The 20,296-nt window shown below is 36.8% G+C and overlaps 1 protein-coding gene across 6 annotated transcripts in view; it reads right to left on the bottom strand.

The window, feature by feature from the left end:
• FAM135A (family with sequence similarity 135 member A) overlaps window positions 1–20,296 on the bottom strand; it is an 85,239-nt gene that overhangs the window by 10,142 nt on the left and 54,801 nt on the right. For 5 of the 6 annotated variants that reach the window (XM_027711211.2, XM_027711210.2, XM_027711214.2 and 2 more), the window contains 7 exons: window positions 19,140–19,295; window positions 14,178–14,251; window positions 13,734–13,888; window positions 11,173–13,477; window positions 8,990–9,150; window positions 6,792–6,883; window positions 4,696–4,793 (listed from right to left, as the gene is read on the bottom strand). In XM_027711211.2, the coding sequence (XP_027567012.1) occupies window positions 4,696–4,793; window positions 6,792–6,883; window positions 8,990–9,150; window positions 11,173–13,477; window positions 13,734–13,888; window positions 14,178–14,251; window positions 19,140–19,295 (3,041 nt within the window). The remainder of the gene's footprint in view (window positions 1–4,695; window positions 4,794–6,791; window positions 6,884–8,989; window positions 9,151–11,172; window positions 13,478–13,733; window positions 13,889–14,177; window positions 14,252–19,139; window positions 19,296–20,296) is intronic. The other variant, XR_003538874.2, reaches the window with a different exon arrangement.

Here is a 20,296-nt window from a genome sequence, read left to right as displayed (position 1 = left end):
CAGCTGGACCAAAAGAAGCGATTATCAGCTTGAGCGAGCAACTGAAGAATATGAATATTTTTCCAGGAGAATATTACTTTTGGTTGTTTCCCTGGTTAAGCAATGTAAGGGAAAGATAGATGGGACTCTTTAGCTTCATGTATCTAGGAATAAATATTACTTAATCTGAGGTGCCTACTGTCATATCCACAAGTCTATATAAAGCATTTCTTTAAAACGGACACTACAAATAAAGCAATTCTAGTTATTGTGCTTACAGATCTCTGCTGAGATAAGGACCACACCACACTAGGCAGTGACTTAAAGAGTATATGCTAGAGACAAGACTCACAAAATCAGAAGGAAAATGTGCCTTCCTGTGTCACAGATGTAATCTCAGGACACGTAGAAAACAGAAAACCATCCATATAGTAGAACTGTCATGGCTGGATCACATATGTGGCACAACATTATACCTGTAAGATCATCCTTCCTGTTTGCTCTGTATCATTGCATTAATCAACAAAAATAGCTAAAACAAAGCTTCCTGTAATATCTGTAAAAAATACAGTGCTAAAAGATTACTTGACTGTTTGAATGCTTCCCAAGCAAGAATCACTGACTTGGAAAATTCCAATTTAAAGGTAAATGAAAAATTTCAAACATTTGGTTATAGAATGGCAGAACCACCCCTGAACTCCTAAACTCTGAAATAATTACGCATTTCAATGACAGAACAGACTTTTTGTTCATCACCAATACACAGCTTAAGCATATGAGTATATTCTTCCCATTTGCTTTTACTACTAGATTTTCAAAATTGCTTCAATATGAGAAATTCTTAGCCTCAGCTTGCTATGTTTGCCTAATTCTGAAATGAAAGATTATGTATTCTCCGTGGTGTCAGCACAACAGCAGTGCATTTGCAAAACAAAACACTGAGCTGTTTTCTTGAATGCTAAAATTTAAAACTTTTCTCACAGTACATCATAAAGTCCACACAAGAGCAACAAACCCACAGATTTAAAAACAAATGCCACAGAATTATCCTGAAGATGATCTGCATGACGTAACTGCTCCTGAATAAAAGAGATTGTTTTCTAAAGAAGATCTGAACATTAGCAGAGATGTTCTCTTGACAGTTCTATAACAGTTCAGACAGTATTTACTGAAGGTCATAAAGGGATAAGAAACTCTTATATTGTATCATAACAAATGGCAATTTCTGGGAAAAAAAGCAGCAATCCATCAATCAATCCTATCACCCTCAAGAATACGGGCATCCCTAAACCAAAACTTCAGAAACATGAAAGATCCACTTGTGGAAAAAAGGGTGCTCACAATTAGCCAATGTGAACGTACCTCAAAGATTAAACATCTGTACTTAATTTGAAAAGACTTTAAATAAAAAAGGTTACAGTAATATGTTGTGGTCAAATTCAGATGTTTAGGTGAACACGTAACACATGGATATTGTTTTCTAATAAAGAAAGGTTTAAGAATTTGCTCAAATCAAAAAGGAAAGGAAAAGGAAAACCCTTCAAAAAGCATCTTCAAAGTGTAGGACAAAAATGTAATCCATCCTACTCATGGGATGCTCTGCAAAAGCAATGCATTTCTGAACACCAGGTGGCAATATTACCATCTTCTGAATATATGATACCATTAACACACTGAAGTTTACAGAATTACAGGTTTTATATGGTAGACACAAGTCTACCAATTCAGATCATTCTAGAAAATTAGACACAGCAAACCCTCATTATTCTATGCTAACAAACAAAAATCCTGTCCAACTATAAAAATTCATGGAAGAAAGAAAAAATCAATCAAACCCCATAATCAATGTGCTGAAATAATGAATAGATATTTTAATATATACCTAGCATTAAAAAATTGCCTTCTTTTTTTGTGAGCCAATGTTACTTAGGGAAGAGGATGGCAAGCTGAATAATCCACCCGAGGTCAAAGTCCAATACAGGTCATCAGAAATTCATGTAAGACCTGATATGAGCAAAATGGTTTCTGAAACTACATTGTAAGACCATGTGGTTTATTTTCTAGCTATGTGATTACCTGGGAGGGCTTCCATCCTCACAGACACTCAAAACTTGAACGAGTCTAACTGAGCAATTTGACATGCTTTGAAGTTGCATTAACTTTGAAGGTGGCATTGGTATGAGGGGGTAACTGGTCCCAGTGACCTCCAGACATCCCCTCAACCTAAAGATTCCTGTGATTCTTTACCAAACAGTTCTTTTATAAGACAAATTGCAGTTGGCTTGAATCAAGCTTCCAGCTCATGCTTGCTACACATGATTGTAGTGAGCACAAAGATTTTATTCAGAGAGGAACACATGTGTTAGATAGTGAAGTGCTGCAATAACTGGTATTAGTTCTGGCCGTACCAAAAGTGTTTACTGAAGCTGACACTATAATATGTCTGTGTTACAATGGTACAGGGAGTGCGTTCTCTTTTCCCAGTACAAGAATGTAGCACAAGAAATGGGATTTTGCCATTACTTGAAGGCACAAGGCTTCGCATCTACCTGACAGTGCAGAATCTCAGAATGTCCCTAGACTTGTCTTGACTTGAGCTGATTTAATTTTATCTGACAACAATCATCTGGCAGTGAAGTAACAAGTCAGGTCTACAGCTGCTTTAGTTTCACTACAGTTTCTATTAATAACAAGTAGTTATTCTGTGCAGCTTGAACTGTATCACCAGAATAAAGTGTAGTGTGGCAGAGTGCAGACACAGGTACCATATGGCAGAGGTCCCCAATGGTCTATTAATGGTCACTGCAGAAGCACAATCTTTATAACTCAGGAGAGAAAGCCAGTGTTAGGAGTAACAGAGAATGGGAAGAAAAAAAGAGTAAATGAGAAACAAAAGAAAAAGCATATGGGCAAACTGGAAATACAGAAGTATGAAAATAAATCCATCCAGACCCAAGGCCAAGGAAGCCGAAACTCCCACTGTGAACATCATTCTCCTTACACTGAAGCTCCAGGATGCTGACATCCCACTATTTAAGCAAGACAGAATCCACCAATCTTAGGATGTCAGCTTTTTTTGCGATACAAAATCATCATAGATCTGGAAAATGATGTCTGATTTGACTGAGCTACTGAGCAGCACTCGTAGGGAGAACACTTCCTTTAGGAGACCGAGATTTTATGAGGAGAAACCAGCATCATTCAGGAGAACATGCGTAACTACCACAAAGTCTGCTTTCTGCAGTGGCATAACCAGAATGAGAGAGGAAAGCATCAGCTACTTGAACAGAGGATTTCTTAATGGTACTTTTCTGGGCTTTCTAGGTCATCCCTTCAAGGAACTGCATAGAAGCACATGTCTTTCTGCCAACACTCTCATGTAGCTACCAGGAAACAGCTGCAGGATTTCCTGACAGATTAAACTTTCTCATAAGAAAAGCTAAACTTGAGAAAAGAAAACTTCTGCTTTAGCTGGGCCCAAGACAAGTATATACCTTGAAAAGGAAACTAAAATAAAAATTCATAATTTCATTTTCTTTCAAGTGACAAGTAACAAATAAAAGTGAAAAAAATATTTACAAACTGAAAGTCTTAGGAGAGAAGCAAACCAAAAGCAAACAAGGGTTCAGTTCTCAGGTATGAACAAGGAGAAGGTAACTGGGTGGGTTTGCTCACTACAGCCTTCAGACCACGCCACGGGAGAGAAGGCACTGGTGTGTGCTGGTGGCTTACAGAACTATCCTGTACCAAGAGTGCTAGTGTGTAGTCTGTGTAACACAAGTATGCTCAGAGTGCTTTGTTAAGTTTTAGATCAACAGTTAAGACAAAGTTAACCATGTCAAATCTTGCCTATTTTAAGGCAGAAAAATTTGTTTAAACAGTGAGATTATGTTCAAGTATGTTTTCTCCAGCTGAGTAAGGCCTACCAAACACGTCTTGTAGCAAATGTATGTGACTAGCAAGCCAAAATACCTTCCAGATGCGTAATTTGAGGGTGTCTAAACAAATGGATGAAGTCAGGCTTGAATTAGCTCCTTTCATCTATCGATGAACTAATTCCAGCAACACAGCTGAGTTAAAAAGGTAGTCTGCCCAAATGTGCACCCTATTTTGAGTAAATAAATGGACATTCCCTGGAAGTAAATGAAAAACAAAATAGGAGCGCATAGACTGTGGTGAGTCTTCTAATAAGATGTAAAACATGCTCTTTAGCAGATGAAATAATCAGAAAACAAAAAATGATGAAATATATTTTCATGCAGCTGCCCTTAAATGTCACAAGATGAAATTACCCTGTAAGAATGACAAGACAAACAGTCTGCTATGTCATACTTGGTGAAGAGATTATAAAATCAGAAGGAAGCTGGCATAATGCTATTACAGTTTCCTTCAACTTTCTCAAAATATTATCTGTTTCTCTGCAGAACCCTATCATGCAGGATCTGTAGAAACACAGGACAGCAATTCCTTAAATGTAATGCTTAACTCTGACCTAAAACTACCAACAGGACTAGGTGAGCTTACAACATTGTTCAGTCTTCTTTCAGCTCAGAATTCCCTCTCTCTCCACTGTCCTCCTTTTTTCCCCTACTCCTCCCCCATCCCAATTTTTTTTTCCCAACTCTCTTATGGCCTGCTCCTGAGCATCACAGTTCAGAACAACCCAGGGCTCTAGTTTTAAGTTTATTTCTATAAATAGTATAGAACAGATATTACCTGATTTTTGAAAGAGTTAGATTATAAATTTGTATATACTGTATAATTTCATCTAAAAGACGATCTGTCATGGAATCAAAATCAGCAAAGGTATCATTCTGTAAAATAAAAGAAATAAAAAATAATAACTGTATTTTCTAATGCAGCAATATACATTCTGCATTCAGTCTGAATTCTTATACCCCAGTGTTTTAATCAACAGCACACAAATAAAAACATCCATATTAACTCTGAATACAAACTCTACAGCTAGTTATAACTTTTTCAAGTCGTCTTCTTTTAACATGATAGTGATACACATTTTACTGTAAGACTATCCAAACAAATCTTAACATTAACTCACAGCCAGCCTGACTTCTAAGCCTTCCTCTACATGTAAGATTATCTGTAGTGAGACAGAAGACCAAGCTGCGTATTCAGAACTAAATCACACTGCCCATGAAACAGAAGTGAGACAATTATGGCAACAGCAGAAAGAGTCTACATTAGCACTGTTTATTCAAAATGAAAAAATAAACAAAGTCCTTATAGCCTTATCCCCCATTCACAGCTGATTCTCCACAATGATTAGCAGTAAGGAATTAAAAGATATAGGCAAAGGCTACCTAAAACTTTTCAACAGAAGTTCCAAAGGATCTGTGCTAAAATCTTTTGTGTTCAACATATTGGTAAATGATCTGGGAAAGGGAAGATGGAGGTGAGATGTCAGTTTGTAAACAAACCCAAATATCCAGAATAATCAAATCCAGAACCAACCAGAATTTCAGAAGAATCTTATTGTACTGGATACCTGGATGATAAAATGGTGAGGAATACAAACCAATGTTACACAGGGAAAACCAGCCCTAACTGTATATGCAAACAATAATCTGTGTTGCATATAATCAGCCACGTTAGGAAAGCAAGGAAAGAAAATATCAGTATAGCATTTTGTCAGTCCATAGTGCACAACCATCTTAAATGCCCTTTCTAGTTCTGATCATCCAATTTTAAATGACAAGACCTTTCAAGCAGGCAGAGAAGGATATCATGGATGAACAGAAACCGTTTCACATCTGATTCTAAGAAATACTGAATGGGCTAAGTCCCTTCAGTTTCCTCCTGAGTGAGAAATTATACTTGTTTATAAAATACCTGATTAACTAAAGCAGAGAATGAGGAATGATTATTGAGTATTTTTTCCAAAACAAGCTGTAGAGGAAATTATTTCAATTTCTTTTTTTGCAACTGAATTACTAATGTATATGAACCACAGAATTAATCTCAACTGTATGCTGTGGAAACTGGAAGTAAAAACATTCAAAAAGAGTCAGCTAACATTAAGGAGAAAAGTCTGTCAGAGGTTACTAGGCTCAATGGTCTCAGTGGAGCTCACAAATCAGAAGGTCTCACAACTGCTGACTGACAAAACCTATAGGGCTAGAGAAGAGAAAGCATGGCTTGGCACATGTCACAAAGCATCCCAGGAGCTGCCGCCAGAAAAATGTTACTGCACTGATTGAACCTTTTGTTTGAGCCATTGAAGAGACTTTGTTCTAATTCATTCCTGAAGTACATCTAATACAATATAACACACACACACAAACAAAAAGTAAAAATTGGTCTTCTGTGCTTTGTCAAGTTTACTTCACCTGAAAATAATAAAATTCCCAAAAAGTTAACACAAGAGGCAGTTTGATATTGGTTCAGTGTTATGATGTGGATCTCACAGTTCACTGATGAAAGAACAAGAGAGAGCTACTTTTTTATTTATCACATCCTCTGAAATAACACATCTCCCTTCTTATTACACCAGTTTTCACTATCACTATCTTTACCATTAATACTGAGCACATTTTACCCACAATCCAAATAGTTTACACTGAGAACTCAAGAAACACAGTACACACAACAAAACGGCAGCAACCCTTAAATATTTACGTTCAATAACATACAAGGGTTTGTAATTACTTTGAGGTAAGCCACAGATCAAATCATGGATTCCATGAATACAATCAAAATACATAAAATGTGGTACACTGTAACACAACAGTGCCATGTCTGAAGGTGTATGCTGTTTATCGCTTTACAAAAATTCTTTTTTAGTTGGCAAATACCTGATTCCTTTCAGACATAAGAAAATCGATTCTTCCTCCAGGCAGGCCTAGCTCAATGTAAGTCTTCACTAATCTTAGATCTGCACTGTTACCTTAAAAGAAAAAAGAATCAAAAGTTAGATCCTCCGAAGTTAACTTGCAATAAAAGCACCCAGAATACTGAAATGAATCTACGGTACAAATTTATATTTAAACACAGCTAATTATATTCTCAGCCCTAATTAAAATTCATTAAGACTTCACAGGATAAACCGCAATGTCAAATTAGTGACAGAACAGTCTATAAAAATGCCATTCAATGGCATTCAATGGCATTCACTCTTAAAAAAGCAAGGATGTAGGAAGTCATGTTTGATTTTGTCTTAGCATCCAACAGATATGTAGCACTGTGAACATTCCATTCTTGGAAATCTAATTAATTTTGATAAAAGTCAATTAAAGGACCCAAAGCTAGCCTAAAGAATTCAGTGAAGGAGCATTTTCATAGAATAAAAAGGCAGATTGGACTGTCAGCAGATAAAGATACTTTTAGACTAGTACCCAAGACAACAAATGCTAGTTTAACTAGCATCCTGAAGACTTTTCTATGTCAATAATCATGGATGCTTTTGAAGAAAGAGTACCTTTTCTGCCTTAAAGAGAAAACAAGTTTTTTATTTAAATATGTCACTTATTGTTATCGTTTACCTCGGCTGAATGCCCAGTGTTCACTGAGACTCTGCCCAACTACCCCCCTCCAGAGGGAAAAGGAAGGAAGGAAGAGGGGGAAAGAAAAAAACTTGCAAAACCGAGACTGCTGAGAAGGCAGTTTTATATTTACACAAGAGAAAGAGAACTATAAGCACTATGCACACAGGGAAGACTGACAATAAAGACTACTTCCCCACAAAAGGTGTTTTCCTTCTCCAAAAAACAGCTGTCTATCCCATGCAACTGTCCCGGAAGAGAAGGAAGGAGTTGTTTCCTTTTCGTCTCTTTATGTCTGGGCTGATGTAACATGGTATGGAATACCTTATTGGTGAAATATACATTAGGTGACCTGTCCTAGTTCTGTTTCCCTCCCAGGGAGGGTTACAAACCCTACACTTACAGGAAATTCTATGAACTCACCATTTCATAAGAAAATTCCAACTATACGGACTTTTTTTTAAGGCTTCAAACATATTTTTTTTTCAACAACGGGCTTTTTGGTCAAATTAACTTTTGTGCCAATTCTAGGCTCACAACAGCACTTGAATATCTATGCTAGTAAGAAGGAATACTTCTGAGTCCTTTTTTAAAAGTGCTTAGCAAAGGCTGCTTTCTGCCCAAAGGAGAAAAATTATGCTGCTATTTTATTTTTTTAAACTTAGGAATTTGAAAAATGAAAAAGGTGCCTCTGCAGTGTCAGTCCAGTCCAATACTCTATTCTACTGCCCTCTTGTGTTTTGTTACATTGCTAATTTAAGCATCATCTCAAAAACCCATAAAAACACTGATGGCAGAAATACCTTAACTAGAGGGGATATTATTTCTTAACATGCATGTACACTTTGAACTAAAAGCAGGTGAATATATTCAAGCTATTTGAACTTTCCAACCCTTTCAATTAGCAAGAGATTTTCTCATTTCTACCACAATAGAGTCTCTGTCTTTGGAAATATTCAAAAGCCCAACTGGGCTGGGTCCTGGGCAACCTGTTGTAGGTGACCCTGCTTTGAGCAGGGAGTTGGACTAGACAACCTACAGAGATCCCTTTCAGCATCAACCACTCTGTGATTCAGTGACCTAATCTTTCGAAACCTTACAGACACTTGACTGCATTTTACTATTGTACTATTCTCTTTCCTAACAAGATACACTTATTTTGTTTTCCTTGACAACTGACAATTCTAAAAACAGTTCTGTCAGTAACTCCATTCTATTACCACAACATGGATAAATGCTTTTATGACATAAAAGATGCACTTAATGTGAACTATGGCATAAAATAGTTTTATATGCATGGAAGTTTTACTAAAGACAAATATTGCAGAGAATTCTTAATTTAAAAGATTTTATGGAACACACTGTCAAATATAGCAGTTGAATGTCAGATTCCCATTTCCCTCCAGTGAACCTATTTCAGAAGGGTTCAGTTCAGAGTTTGAATGACACAAGCTAAACCTCACTGGTAATATGAACTACTATCTCATTCAGTATCACATTTCCCAGCATACCATCTAGGCCATGGACACAGACTATAAGATGTATTCCTTCTTCTGAACAATCATCCTCTTCCATGCTGAAATATGGTACCGAAGAAGCCAGTTTGAAAACATCACTATACATAAATCCAGGAAGTTTAAGTTGCCTCAATTCTTCTTTGGCCTGTAGGAAACTGGAACAAAACCATATTTATGATAAAATAACTTTTACTATTGCTAGACAAATGTGGGGTCTTCTATGAAACTGTCTTCTACTGCCTTTTTGCTATGTATTCTATGTAATTGATACAAAGGAAAATATATTTATCAAATTACTACCTTCAGAAAACAAGCTATTTCCTCAAAACATTTTTTATTGCCGATTCCTACAGCCCCTTTTCCTCTGCAAGAGAAATTGTATCTCAAGCTCTACTCTCTTCTCTCCTTTGAACATCTCTGCAAACTCCAAAGTATTTCTGAAACCACTGAAGACTCTGGGTTAGTTCTGGTCTTGACCAAGCAACAGTTTTGTTTACATGCAGTAACAAAATTACAGGAATTATAACCAATCAGAAGTCAAGGTAAAGATTTCCACTGACTTTTGATAATTCTTGCCAAACTTATTTCCTAGGTAAACAGAGATCTGGATTCAGTTCTGTAATCACTGACCATAAGGTCCCTCTGGTAGGCTGAATAGCTGATAGTTGCTTCAGAAGCAGCCAGATCCAGATTTCTGATCTTTTACATATTATATGAAGGCAAAAACTAGAAGGTTTTTAACAGCCGAGCTCCCCATGTGCTGGGAGCTCCTTGTGTTCCTCCCTTTCTTCCCTTTCTCTTTGTATTTTGTGTATGACCTTCCTACCTAATTAATTGTGTATCGGTTTCCTGCAGCCCTTCAAGCTTTATGCTTTCCTATGCTTCTTTCCCTCCTTAATCCTTCTGTTCTGCACAATCCCTCACAGTGTCATGCTGTATCCTATCCTGTTTTGCCTGATGTTTCCCTCCCATTCTACTTTCTGTCCTCTGTTTTCCCAGCTTTATCTTTAGCTCATTCCTCACTAACTGGCAGGCGTGGGCCTTAATGAAGTCAGCCTAAACAGAAACCACTGCTGGCAGCCGGTCTTAACACTGCAGCAGAAGTTGCCTGAGTTCATAAGGCACATTTTCTGAACAAACCAAGGCTGGTTCTCTATAGAGCAGATCATGCCTTCTGGATTCACAGTTATCTCATGCTCCAGAAGACACTGCTTTTTCCCAAGGCCAAGTCCTTGATTTTATTCTGAATTCACTCTTTTATTGTTACGGAACAACCTGAGTAGTCTCTGCTTTTCATCTCTCCCGGTCCACACCAGTCCACACTCTCCACTATTTCAGAAGCTACTTTTCCACTTTGAACCTGTTTTCCTTGACCACTGACCGCACAACACTTCCTTCTGTTCTCAGCTGCTTTTCACAAACTATCTGGTCTTTTCTGCCTCCAAAGCATTCTCCTTGTTTCTACCTGTCTTCTAAATTTTCTTTTCTCTGACAGCAACATTTTATTTCCATTACAACACATTAGCTGCTGCTTCCCACGTTCAGTTAGCAGGTGGGGGTTATCAGGGAAACTCCTATGTTTACAGCAAGAGGATCCCTGGGATCTCTGATGTTCCTCTAAATTTGGCTTTCCTGGTATCTGAACTGCAGTGTAACTGTGATCTCCAAGGTGTTACATTTTTGATATTTGAAGTTAAGATTTAAAAATACAGCCATCACCATGGTTTGCACTGCACATGCTTCACTTAACTAATCAGATGGACAACCAGTTACAGAATGTTTTTGGGTTTGTTTTTAAACAAAAAGCATATTTTCCCAAGCTTGCTATTTTAACAGTTTCCATTTCATTAAACACTATTTTTATGCTCAGTATCCATTACAACGTGACTTTTCAGCTGAACTATTTTTTTTTAAAGTAACATATTAGAGAAACAAAAAAATTCGTATTCTGCTTGAAGTTTGCCAAAGCACATGAAATTACAAGATAACTGACAGAAGGAATTCAGTGCCAGCACACTGTTAAGTGAACATCTAAAACACGCTGTTACCTGAGCATGCAGAACCCAAGGCACAGTCCTGGGGACACCCCACAGCCCAACCATGCTTTTTTTCCCCTTCTATACTATACTAACTTAATTTCTAAAAGTAAAAAAATTTGTTTTAAAGCAATCACTTACGCTAAGACTTGAGGTTTTGGGGAGCTTTCATACCAGGAAACAGCTGATGCTGAGCTGTAGGATGTGCTGCCTGGCTGTTGTGTAATTGCATCAGATTTATTCTTTGAAGAACAGATAACATTGCAAGGAGAGTCTCTCAGAGAAGATGGAAAAGACAGACAACCAGGAGTACAGACAGGAGGCACAGTCATTACATCTTGCAGGTGTCCACTATCAATCCTTTCAGATCTCAGAGCTCTCTCTTCTGCTAAGCCATGATCCTGGTCAGCACTGGAAGCTCCATCTAATATACTATAGTCTGTTTCTTCATAATACCCATTTTCAATCATTTCTTGATCCTCCTCTTCTTCCTCGTCTTGTTGGGAAGAACAAATAATTTGTTTTTCATGTGCCTCCTTTTGAGGGCTAACAGGATTGCTGTTGTCCACAGGCCAAATATCTGAAATATCTGTGCTGCTTCGAGAGCCAAAATAGTTTTCGACAAGCCCTTGTTTTACCATGTCAGCACTACCGGTTGGAGAAGGATTATCTGTACCAGTTTCACTTTTAGCTATTGACGGTTCTTCAGTTGTCTCCTTTAGTTCTAAAGGCTTGTTATGTTTTCCTTCATTTGTGTTTTCAACCTCATACACTGCATTTACAGATGAAGAACCTGAAACAATAGATGGCTCACCCATACAAGTAATTTCCAAATGCAATTTAACTGCTTCTTCTGCAGCATCAGGATGCCTTTCAAGGTCCTGAGAATCCTTGCAGGTTGTGCCAGGGTCTGCCTGTGGGCTATAATTTTTCACATCAGTAGTTGTTTCAGATGAGGACGCGTCTAACTGTAATTGATCTTTTGTTCCTGAGAGCGAGGAATGTATAGACAGAGTTTTGTTATCCAAGTGCCCTGAAAATACAACACACTGTTGATTTGATGTTTTACTGTCATCACATTTTGTCAAGTCAATTGCTCCTAGATCCAATACCGTTCTGCTGTCACTTAGCTGGCATTCAGGTACAACAGATATCTTTGAATTCTCATCAGGTGACAGCTCATCATCATCTGAAGGCAGTGAATTTATGGACGTCAGGGATGACTGTATTTCACTTACAGCACTCGTACTCTCAGTGCAATGGCTTTCTACTGCATATTTTACAGCACAGTCCGCTTTTAGTAAAGGCTGAGGAAATACTCTCTCACCATTGTATGTGCTTTGCCCTTGAATATTTTCAAAAACATGATCAGGGTTGGGGTGAGTTGCAAAAGAACTTGGTTCACTTTCTACACCTGAATCTGAAAACCTAGAAGAGGCACATGTCACACTAACATCTGGTAATTTAGTCATGTCTCCACTTGCAGAAAGTTGACTTTCTTTCGTAGAAAGAGTAGGCGGATTATTTTTCATTTTTGTTAAGATGTCACTGGTATGATGACAGTTTCTCTCATGAGCATCTTCCTTTTCAAGGACTGGCTCCTGTTCTCCTGAATTAAATTTATTTCCAGATTCTGAAGGATGAAAACTGAGTGTCTGCAAATTCTCTCCGTGCACTCCACTTTGTGGAAACTCAGCCCACGATCCAATGTGAACCACTACTTTCCCCCCTTCATAAGGATTCTTATTACTTGGTTTGACCTCGATTGTCCTGACTCCTGAGGAAGCTGGTTGACCTCCATGACAACCTTCAAGTGTACCTCTCTGCTGTAAAGCACTATCTGCTTGAGCAGTTCCAGAACCTGTCTGGGAGATAGTCAGTCTATCAAAAATAGCTTCATTTTCACAGTGCACAGGACTACTTGGACCCGGTTGGTCACCTTCAATCTTGGCAGCCTTTTCCTCAGTTCCAGATGGTAAAAATGGAAGTTCTCTTTGATTTATCTGCCTGGTGCAGGTCTTTGTATCACAAGGAAATCCACCTAATGTAGGGTCCAGCCCTTCGTTAGCATTGTATGAAGGCTTGCCTTCTGAGCTTCTAGAGACATCTTCCAGCGCTGCACTTTTCAAACATTTGTAGCCTACTAAGACCACAGAGTCCTTTGAGTTCTGTTTTATGACTTTTTTTGTGTTCTCAGGTTTCATTGTTTTCATGAGCTTAGTAACCTTAACTTTGGATTTATTTGCATCTTCATTTTTCCCTTTCAAAGCTTTTGTTAGCATCTTTTCAGTTTCTGAATGCCAAAAGATGGAGGCACCGGCAGGTCTTATTTTCAGTTCTGGGCTAGTAAAACCAGCAACAAAACCTTCTTCAGCTTCAAATTTATCCAGTTTATTGGACTCTGCCCTTGGAAGACTCTGAACTACCAACCAGGGTACATCCAGATCTTTCACCAAAAAAGTGTGTGTGTGGGGAAAACAAAGAGAGAAAAGGATTGTTTATCAATATTATGCAGATAACTGATGCTATAAAACACTAGCAATTATAGAATGTTACACATCCTCTAAACTCAAGCTAAAAAGCCATATCCAAGCAAATAAATTACTCCTTTAAAGCCATTACTCCTTTAAAGAAAAATACTCAGGTGTTACATAATTTTTGCTTATTTCTTCAAAAAGGAAACTACTGTGAGGTGTGTTTACCTTCAGTAATTGAATCTAAATATCGATCTTCAAAGATAATAGGCAAAGAGTTCATATCCCCATCTAGTTCACTGCATTCAATAGGGAGAGGTGGAAGAGAACTGCAGAAGGAAGTATTTTTGATAGCTGCACACATCTGTAGATGACTTTGAGCACTGAAAAAAAGGAAATAGTCCTCCATGAAAAAAACAGAACTCTTTTATTTTTACACTGACAGAAATTAGCAACAGTTTAATTTACTTTAATAGAAACTTTTCTACTAATTAGCTATTAATAACGTTAATATTTAATAACTTCTTATATAACTTTCATTACTTTAAATCTGTAGTGAGAACGTAAGTTTCTCTTCAATTTATGTATTTCTGCAAGACACATTCTACTCAACAAAAGCTACAGGATAACAATTCTACATCTACATACTGTGCACTTCCAAAGGCTACTCACTGTAGTTCTTGATAGGCAAGAGCAGCTTGCCTAGGATGCTCAAAACAAAAGAATGCTTCTGCAAATCTGCGCACCTGCAAGATCCAAATGAAGTTAGAGCTTATTTTACATTACATATAATTTAAAAAAATCCACCAGCATTCCTGCACATCAGTGTTATTCATTTGTATGTATAATATAGACAGTTCCCTTTTTTTTTGAAGCATTCTATCTGTGTGGGAGGGAAGATGATGCCACAGACAAGACTAAAGACTGAAACAAGAATTTTAATTTGTGCACTGGATAACTTGGAATTACATTAGATTTAACTGCCTGCTGAAAACTTGATTGCCAATCAATCAATCATCCAAATCAGGCTCACCTGAAACAAAACCACACAAAAATATTGTGAGATATTCCAATGAGAAGAAAGGAAATGACTGTTTGATGGACGCTTCTGAATGAACCTGAGGATTACCTTCAGAAGTAGAAACCTATTAGATATTCTGCAGTTTCAAAATACAGAGAAGTGTTTCAAACTTTCCACAAATAGTCTCTAGCCCACAGTAAACTACCGAGCAAAAAAATCTTTTGTTGGTAAATATTTCATCTGCAAGTGATGAAGACAGTAACAGAATGTATGTTAATTATAAGCACTGTATTCAAGACTTAATTGGCTGAGGTCAGTAAACAATACAATATTTAAAGAGTACTACTAATAACATAGAGGAGCATATTTTTTCACCATCCAATATGTAGTGTTAAAATAGAGTGTGAATTGTACAGCAACTTACTACAAATAAAACCACAATCAGTGTACTAAAAATGCAGTATCTAGAAATCTCAAAGTTAAGGTTTTGCAAAATCAGACTTCTCACATTTCCAGTATTTTATATAAATACTAATTCATTCTATATGCATTTTATTTTTGCAACTGCCCAATCACGTGCATCAAAAAAAAGCAAATCAAAGAGAATGTGCTATGCAGTGGTTGTTGGCAACTGCTTGTGCATTAACATCCATTTGCTTGTATCAATTAAAAAAAAATTTCTAGCCCACTTAGAGAATCACATATGTTAGTCTACTGAAAAAATAATTTATTTACCAACCACTTCCTGGCCTCCTATCCCTTTATATCTTCAATATACTCTGTGTTTTCCTCTTTAAGTTACGGAATTTCCCAGACTGTGGGAGTTTTCAGTGTATATGGTGAAGCATCAGGCCTAGTTTAATTCTCTCAGCACTTTCACTCAGAGCTGTGGCCAGCATCCGCATCCACCCTGAGCACAAACATGGCACTAGGAAAACCTTGTGCATTAACTGGCAAACATCAGGCATTCAGGACCACATCAACTTTGGTCAGAGACAAGCACTTGCAGGGGAGTTCATTTTCTCTCCTGATACACTGCCCAGCATACTTTCAGAGAGTACTGTTTGCATGAAGTTTATATTCTGCAGCTTCTACACCTTCCTTTTTTTGTTTTCTTAACACAAGAAAATCTGAGAAAAAAAATTGTTCCAAGGTGCTTAAGAAAAAACCCAACCCCAAACCACAAACATTAAACCCCCAATCTCCAACCTGCTCTAGAAGCTGAAAAGTCCTCTCCCAACCTCCCAGAATTTATTTAGCTGTATTACATGAAATTAAACTCAGTCATAATATCACCTCTAAATAGTCATGGAAAATGTTTTGAAGTAAAAAGAAAACACTAAATTCGATACTTCCTGGTAAATGCAACTTCCACTCTCAGCAGTGACAAGGAACTCAATCTGCTTTTCTTCAGAATTTGTTGTTAGGAGTTTATGCGTACACATGTGGGATTAGAACTGGTGTTCCTAAGTATTCTACTGTGTTTTCCCAGCTGGCTTTTCTAAATAGACATTTACATTGCAAATACATGATTTTGTCAGAGCTAATCCTCAATCCTTCCCCCAGAAAGGGAGAAGACTTACACAATAGACTTAATAGATAATTTTACAGCATAAATCCTAAATTTTAGAATAATTGATCGTGAAGGGTGGACGTTATTATTCTAAACTAAGCAATTTAAAAATGAATTTAAGATCCTAACCAGTCAGGTAATAGTTACAGGAACATTGCCAAATTAGTAGATTTCTGTGGTATATGTTATGAAAAGAGCACACAGCTGTTTCCCAGGAAGTAAGCAAGGTAGTTTTGAGTTTAGATGTGAGCACTTTACCACATAAAGTAACCGGAGTTATATGGAGACCAAAAGTATGGTTTTTAAGGTCCTCCCAATGTAACCAGAAGACTTTTATATAAAAACTGCTGTGGAATACACATTGTGTCTCCAGACATTTATTACTAGCAGTCAGAAATCTTAGTTTTTCTCCTATTTTAGGACTAGTGAAACTGAAAGAAATAATTCTGGAAGAGTACGTTTAGACCTACCAGAAGATGTCACTAGGGAACAGAGATGAACCACTTTAGTGTTCAAACATTTGGTAATATAAAGTAACATACTCTGGGCAGTTTTTTCAATAAAACACAGTTGTAAACCTTATCAGCATGATAATGTAGTTGACAGTTCTAGTATACCAAAAGTGTTCCTGACTTTTTAATGTAGTGCTTACTATTCCAAGTATTTGAAAATAGTTAAACATTAAAACATTTAAGTAAACATGAGTAAAATTATTAAAATAATAATTTAAATACTTAAACAACACTTAAGCAGAAATACGTGTTTTAGAAGCTTGTACGCAAAGAGGGTGAAAGCCATTTGACCAAATACAGGTGGCAGGTATTTCCAGGGGGTATTTTAACACCACCACCACAAAATAACAAAAAATACCACAAATAACACAAAACCAGTCAGATTAATCACTCTCTAAAAGGGTTCATTCATCTTAGATTAAAAATAAAAACTTTCCCAGGGAGAAATTTCCTGTGGAAGTACAGTCTGGAAATATTGGAAGAAGAAAAGATAAAATAAAATGAGATTTAGCATCCAGTAGCGAACACATCAGATTATCTGTTTCCAAAATAAAAAGGTTTAATCAGAGGAACAGAATTTTGTATACAACAAAACTTTACTACCAAAAGGACAGATAAGACTCTTAAGATGAGAAGTATTAGGTCATCTTTAGCCTGGAGAAAAGGCTCAGAGGAGACCTTATCGCTCTCTGCAACTACTTGAAAGAAGGTTGTAGCAAACTGGGAGTCACTTTCTTCTGCAAATGGCCTTAAGTTGCACCAGGGGAGGTTTAGACTGGATAATAGGAAATTTTTTTTCACAGAAGGGGTTGTAAAGCATTAGAACAGACTGCCCAGAGAAGTGGTGGAATCACCATCCCTGGAAGTGTTCAAAAAATGTGTGGATGTGGCACTTGGCAACATAGTTTACTGGTGAACATGGTGGTGCTGGGTTGACAGTTGGACCTGATGACCTTAAACATATTTTCCAACTTTAAAAACTCTATGATTCTAAATATGAACATAGAATCTCTCAAGAGAAGAACTAGTAGGTCATCTTTCCAATCTCAACTAAATTCAGTACCCATAAAACCTGCATCATTTGGAATGTGCAGATAAGGGCTCTAGTGAAACATGATCATTGTACATTTCCCGAAGTAAGGTTATACAAACTCTCAGAATATAAATTCTCAGGAGAATCATAACGTATCCATAAAAGTATAGTGACAGATAACAAAAGAAGTAACAGCAACTCAAAAGGACATAGGTCATGCAACCATTTCATAAGTCATGAAATCAAATTATAATTTTTTTTTTAAAAAAAGGGAGGAAGGGAACTCCTATTCAAATTTTTTGCAAACTGGAAAGCATCACAGAAATACTTTTAATATGTGCAATATCCCAGTTCACACAGTATAATTAAATACTTTAATTTATACTCCCTACAATAATTGCAGTAAAATTCAATAATTAAGGTATTTATGAGTTAGGGAAGATGACTTACATCACAGATTTTAAAAAGAACCACATATAAGAAGCTGAATACATAATCATTAGCAGTATCTTTTCTGGAGCAGTAAAAATTAAAATATTCATTCTTCCTTTTGTTTTATTAATTATAAACTCCTACAAACAGTAATACATAAGCAGCTTAATGCAAGTGCAGATTAAGTGAAACAGTTTTCTTGTTTCATACCTTCCACCAGTTAATTTGAAGGATTTCAGAATTTATAGGAAATGTACAGAAAGGTACGTAAGATTCATAGACAGTAAAATGATCACTTTCCTATGGGTAGCACGTCTAACAAATAAGCCTTGCATTTTTTCTGAAAGGTTCCATTTACTCTCCAGAATAGGCCATTTCCACAACCATGACTCCCTCATTAAACAATGTGGTTTATCAAGTAAGAGTAATGCTTTAGTTCATACTTGAATATATTTCACTACGGGAACCAGCACTGCAGCGGTTTTGTGTGCAGAGAGCCCACAGCAACTGTGCACACACACACACACACACAGACCAACTGTGTGCACATGCACTCACTATAGATGGTTTTATATATATATAGATACGTACTCACATGCCAGACCATGCACACCTCTTCTTTTCTAAAATCCAACTTAACAGACTTTTCTTATAAATTCTTAGTTCAGAAGGAAATGCATTTTGTTTTATGATGCAAGCAGGCAGCCTAAAGGCAGCAGAGAAGTAAAATGCAGGGTGGGCACTAGGCACGGCTCCCACAGAAAAATACAACAGTTTGCACAAACGTTACTTATTCTACAGAATGCAATCTGCCTTCTGAACTGCATTTCTTATTCAAAAGAACAGTGAATTAGTTGGTTCATAAACATAAATATATTTTAGGTATTATATTCTAAGAATATTATAATTATACACAAGGTAACAAATGCAATACAACAGCTCCCTTTATGATTCCAACCAACTTTTACAACTATAACTAGAAAAATTATAATCTAGAGTCTCATTTTGATACGCATTTCTGTAACAATGTGTCCTAGTAGCCTATGAACATGCCAATACTTACTCTTAACGTGTGATGCTCTTGTGCTAGTAAAGCTGTGACCTCCTCTTGTAAGGTAATGACCTCCAGAAATTGCCCCCAGAGAGCCATCAGAAGTGAGCAAAGCTGAGCAAGATTCATATTTATAAGTTCTGCCAGTTCATCAGGATTTTCCATTTTCTGAAGTCAGAAAAAAATAGTTACATGATTCACTGATAAAACCATAATGTACAGACAAGAATTAAGAAAAAAGAAGTGTCCTTTATATTAGTGAGAATTTTCACTTAAAACCAACTTCCAAATGAGAACTGTTTTGACTAAGTATCAGAACTGAATCAATTCATGTTACAACAATAACAGATTATTTTATGTTGTATTAAATATTATCCAGTTGCCTTTTAGAATTAGGACTCCTGACCATAAATTAAAGCAACAATTCCATTTATGGCAAAGATAACTGAGTTCAACTGCTGTATTTTCTAACAAGCAGTTTTCTAACATACAGTGTGCCTGAAAGGAACAGGAATCAGGAAACCAAAAATCAATACTTGCTATGTTCGTCCAACTTTTTTATCAAAGTAAAAATTTAATAAAGACACCTCCATTTTAGAACAGTCACAACTCACAATAACCTTTGTAAGATGCTATATACCTATGTACACTTTAAGCATAGTCAGGAAGCAGTGTTATAGCACAGGCTTCCTAGAATCAGAGCACACCAAGACAAATTCAGTGTGAAACAAGTTTTTCTTTCTTAACAACGTACTGTAATCCTGTGACATGGTCCCACACCAGTCAATTGTACACTGCTAGGCTTATGTTCCCTGCCATTTTAGAAAAAAATACAGTTTTTCAGAAATTCATTGCAGGCACATAAGGCACTGAGGCAAAAGATTTAAAAAGAAAAGATAGTAAAGACCCAACTCAAGCAATATTAAAAAGCAAGTAGAAAAAAGGACTGAAAATATTAAAATACCAACTTAACAAGTGAGAGTAGAAATAAGAGAAACTTTTGATGTGAACCACACAAAAGAACAGAAAAGAGATAACAGAAAAAACATAAACATACTTTCGCAAGCTAAGGGAGAAATTAAAGAATTCAGGGAAGCTATGTAAATGTAAAAAATATTTTAATACACAGAGTAAGGTTATTAGTTGCCCATAGAGAGAGAACAGCGCTG

The sequence above is a fragment of the Pipra filicauda genome, unplaced genomic scaffold, assembly GCF_003945595.2.
Source record: "Pipra filicauda isolate LSUMZ 115617 unplaced genomic scaffold, ASM394559v2 scaffold365_size864120_pilon, whole genome shotgun sequence".
Lineage (NCBI taxonomy): Eukaryota > Metazoa > Chordata > Aves > Passeriformes > Pipridae > Pipra > Pipra filicauda.
The sequence above is the reverse complement of the archived record's forward strand: the minus strand, read 5'-3'. Positions and strand labels throughout refer to the sequence as shown.